The 3803-nt window shown below is 39.0% G+C and overlaps 1 protein-coding gene across 1 annotated transcript; it reads right to left on the reverse strand.

Annotated features, from left to right (window-relative positions):
- Positions 1-530: 530 nt before the first annotated feature.
- Positions 531-1271, reverse strand: LOC107854491 (craniofacial development protein 2-like). The gene is made up of 2 exons (XM_016699501.2): positions 1129-1271; positions 531-975 (listed from the first exon to the last, which is right to left on the reverse strand). The coding sequence occupies exons 1-2, from the start codon at positions 1269-1271 to the stop codon at positions 531-533; spliced, it is 588 nt and encodes a 195-aa protein (XP_016554987.2).
- Between the last annotated feature and the right edge of the window lie 2532 nt (positions 1272-3803).

Genomic DNA, 3803 nt, shown 5'->3' on the forward strand with positions numbered 1-3803 from the left:
AACCCCACATACAAGCTCTCAAAAGCTGTCGTTTTAGCCGCCGTAACTGCTACCTTAGCCTCCTTTCTTGCTATCTTGTACTCCTCCCTATTGTCCCGCTTCTCTTCTTCATCCTTACTCTTAACCAACTAAGCATATGCCCCCTTCTTCACCTCCACTTTCTTCTTGACTTCTTTATTCTACCACCAATCCACCTGACGGTGGCCCGCCCGGCCCCTAGAAATACCCAACACCTCACTAGCAATCTCCTTGATGCACCTAGCCACCCTGTCCCACATATCATCCACATCTCCCTTACCCTCCCACACCTTCATACCCGCCACCTTGTCTTCTATTAACCGCGTAGTCACCGACGTTAAACCGCCCCACTTAATTCTAGGTCTACCCTCCTTGCACCTTCTCTTCTTATCCCGCTTTATACCCAAGTCCATTACCAAAAGCCTATGTTGAGTTAAAATATTCTCACTTGGAATGACTTTACAGTCTTTACACAACACCCTATCCTCTTTCCTAAGCAGCAAAAAGTCAATTTAGATCTTGGCAATCGTGCTTCGGAAGGTAATCAGGTGATCGTCCTTTTTCGGAAAGCTCGAATTCACCACTACCAACCCAAAAGACCTCGCAAAATCCAATAGAGCAGCTCCCTCGTCATTCTTCTCTCCGAAACTAAAACCACCATGCATATCATTAAAGCCTCCCAGTAATGACCCAATGTGCCCATTGAAGTCCTCCGCTACAACAATCTTCTCAGAACTAGGCACTCCTCTCACCACCTCATCCAAAGCCTCCCAAAACCGCAACTTCTCCACCCCATCGAAGCCTACCTTCGGTGCATAAACACTACACACATTCAGGGTAAACCGCCCAATAACCAACTTAACAGTCATCAACCTATCGTTGATCCTCTTAACGTCCACTACCTGCCCTCTAAGCTCTTCATCCACTAAGATGCGAACTCCATTCTTACGCCTCTCGCTACCAGAGCACTATAACTTATAACCATCTACATCCCTTGCCTTAGACTCTACCCACCCAGTCTCCTGAACACACGCAATATTGATTCTCCTCTTTCTAAGAATCTTCACCAGCTCTATAGACTTACCCTTAAGAGTCCCTATATTCCAAGACCCAACCCTCAGCCTATCAACTCCAGCAACACGCCTTCCTCTACCACCCCTAACGCCAAACCTTGCCCCCACTCCCCCGCCCTTCCCTCCTTCCTTACCTTCAAAATAGCCCTTCCTTCCTCCCCCTCGGACCCCCTCAGACATGACCCTATCTTGCCATCAAAGCCTACAGCCACAACTCCACAAGAATGTAAACAACGACAGTAATAAAGCAACAACAGGAAAAAAAAGGTACAAGTAAAGTAGATGAAATAATCGCGGAAAAAGTCTACCCCACAAATTAATACTAAGTCAAGCGATGTACTAATCCGGAACACAACTCAACAACAATCTCCAAACAAAGAAGCCAGACACTACTACCCACACAAGCAATAGGAAGGATACAAAAAAGTAAAACAAAATCCATAACAAGAGACAGGGACACGGCAACAAAATAATATACAGGAAATAAAAAACTGACTGAAGTGGCTAAATGCCTAAAAGTATAGATGTCACCGGTACGCCTGCTAGCTGCTGGTTCCGTCAATTTGATGTCAAAAATCATTGCTGGAGTAAGGTCGCTAGTAAAAGAACTGCTGGTACATTTCTGAAGTATATCTGGAGAGTCGCCGGAGTAACGCCGAGAGCCTTTTGCAATCTTACTGGGATCTGGACGTCTTCTAACCCGAACCACCTGTTTGACCTACCTATTTTGCCGCAGGTGAAACCCCTCCCTGTTGCCGGGGTCGAGTCGGAGGGAATCGTAGTTCCACCGGTGACTGAAGTGACGGAACAAGAAGGAAATTTAGGGAGGAGGGGGGGAGGGGCGAGTACGAAGAGGAACTGGGGGTGAGAGAGATCTGGGGTGGGAGAGAGGTTCAACCTTACCTTTTCTGGCTCAATCGACGCCGTTGACGGCGTTAGAAGCTGCCGGTCAGTCGGGGTAGAGCGTGAAGGTGAGCGTTAAACGTTAAAGGTAACCGTTGGAGAGAGCGTTTCACAGAATTTTCAATCATAATTAACAAATTGAGTCAACACGATAAATTATCAAATAATATAAAGAAAAAAAATGATTTTGACAAAAATAATATAGTTGTTGCATGAATTAACTTGATGAAAAAATTGAAGGAAAGGTGTCTTTTAAGTCTTAAATGAAGGATTGGTGACATTGACCAATTTAAAGGGTCAAACATAATTAAAAAAACTTGATTAGGTTAATTGTGGACTTGATTAATATTTTCTAAACTTTTTAATCTTTTCAAAAATATAAATTAACCCACACCCACAAAACTTTCCTCCCTCTGCAAATCAATCTCTCTCTCTTCTCTCTTTCTCTCGACAGTTTCTCTCTCTAACTTCTTCCAACCAACAACTTTTCAAATTTCTCCCTTCAATTTGTGCAACTTCAACCTCTGGAAATAAATAGTTTTGAGTTCTTGCCCGTTCCTTTTTTACTTTCAACCGTCAGTCGACGTGATAATATTCTCCGGCGACAACAACTTCGAGTTCTTCATCGTTTCTTTTCGATTTTCACAAGTAAAAAATTAAGGCTTTTAAGTTATGACGAAAATGAGGAACTTGATTTGTTGGTGTTTGTTATTTTTTTTTATGTTTTTTGTTATTTTTTTTAATGTTTGTTATTTTTTAGTTGAATTTCTTATCTGGATGTATCTGCTACTGCTGTTTTTTAACAATGGATAAAACATGTAATGTGAATTCAACAGATGAGTATTTGTTGCAACACATATAACTAATCTGTTGCACAGATTAGTAATCTGTTGCAACATATATGACTAATATGTTGCGCAGATTAGTAATATGTTGCAACATATATGACTAATTTATTGCAACAAATGAGTAATCTGTTGCAACATAGATGACTAATTTATTGCAACAAATGAGTAATCTGTTGCAACATATATGACTAATTTGTTGCAATAAATGAGTAATCTGTTGCAATATATATGACTAATCTATTGCAAAAGATTACACATCTGTTGGATTCGTTTTATAGTGTTGTAGTATGAATCCAACATATGGGTCATCTGTTGCAATAGATTAGTCATATATTGCAATAGATTACTCACTTGTTGCAATAAATGATTTATATGTTGAATTCATGTTACAGATTCTATCCATTGTAGCAGTAGCAGATACACCAAATAAGAAATTCAACAAAAATTATAATTTTACTTACAAAATAAGCTATGAAGTAATGTCCAAGTGATATACAAACAAAATTTGACCTAATTTTTTTTTAAAAAATTTCAACAGGGGCACAACGAATAAGTAAAACACATGAAAAATTTCATGAAACAAGTAAAGAAGACAAAAATAATATACCATACATCAAATGCAAAAGGATCAAGGGGACAAATATTTGAGTTCTCCTAAAAACGTTTAAGTTCCCTAATATTTTAATTGCTTTCTAATAGTTGACCCATCTGTTACAACAGATTTTCTATTTGTTTGATAATTTTCAATAGATGAATCATCTGATGCAGCATGCTAGTCATCTGTTGATTCAAATTAAGCAATTATTAGTAATAATTAAATTTATTTAGCTAAAATTAAAGACGTCTCTAGGACAATGGGACAAACATTTGTGTTCTCCTAAAAATATTTGAGTTCCTCAGTATTTGAATTATTTTCCAACAGATTATCTATTTGTTGCAACAAGTTAGTCATCTATTGCAA

Source organism: Capsicum annuum, unplaced genomic scaffold, assembly GCF_002878395.1.
Source record: "Capsicum annuum cultivar UCD-10X-F1 unplaced genomic scaffold, UCD10Xv1.1 ctg69454, whole genome shotgun sequence".
NCBI lineage: Eukaryota > Viridiplantae > Streptophyta > Magnoliopsida > Solanales > Solanaceae > Capsicum > Capsicum annuum.

Excerpts from the sequence above, each read along its gene's own strand:
- LOC107854491 (XM_016699501.2), bottom strand. The coding sequence starts at position 1,271 with ATGTCTGAGGGGGTCCGAGGGGGAGGAAGGAAGGGCTATTTTGAAGGT. Across the intron at positions 976-1,128 it reads GTTGATAGGCTGAGGGTTGG|CGAGAGGCGTAAGAATGGAG; the intron begins GTCTTGGAATAT and ends GTGCTCTGGTAG.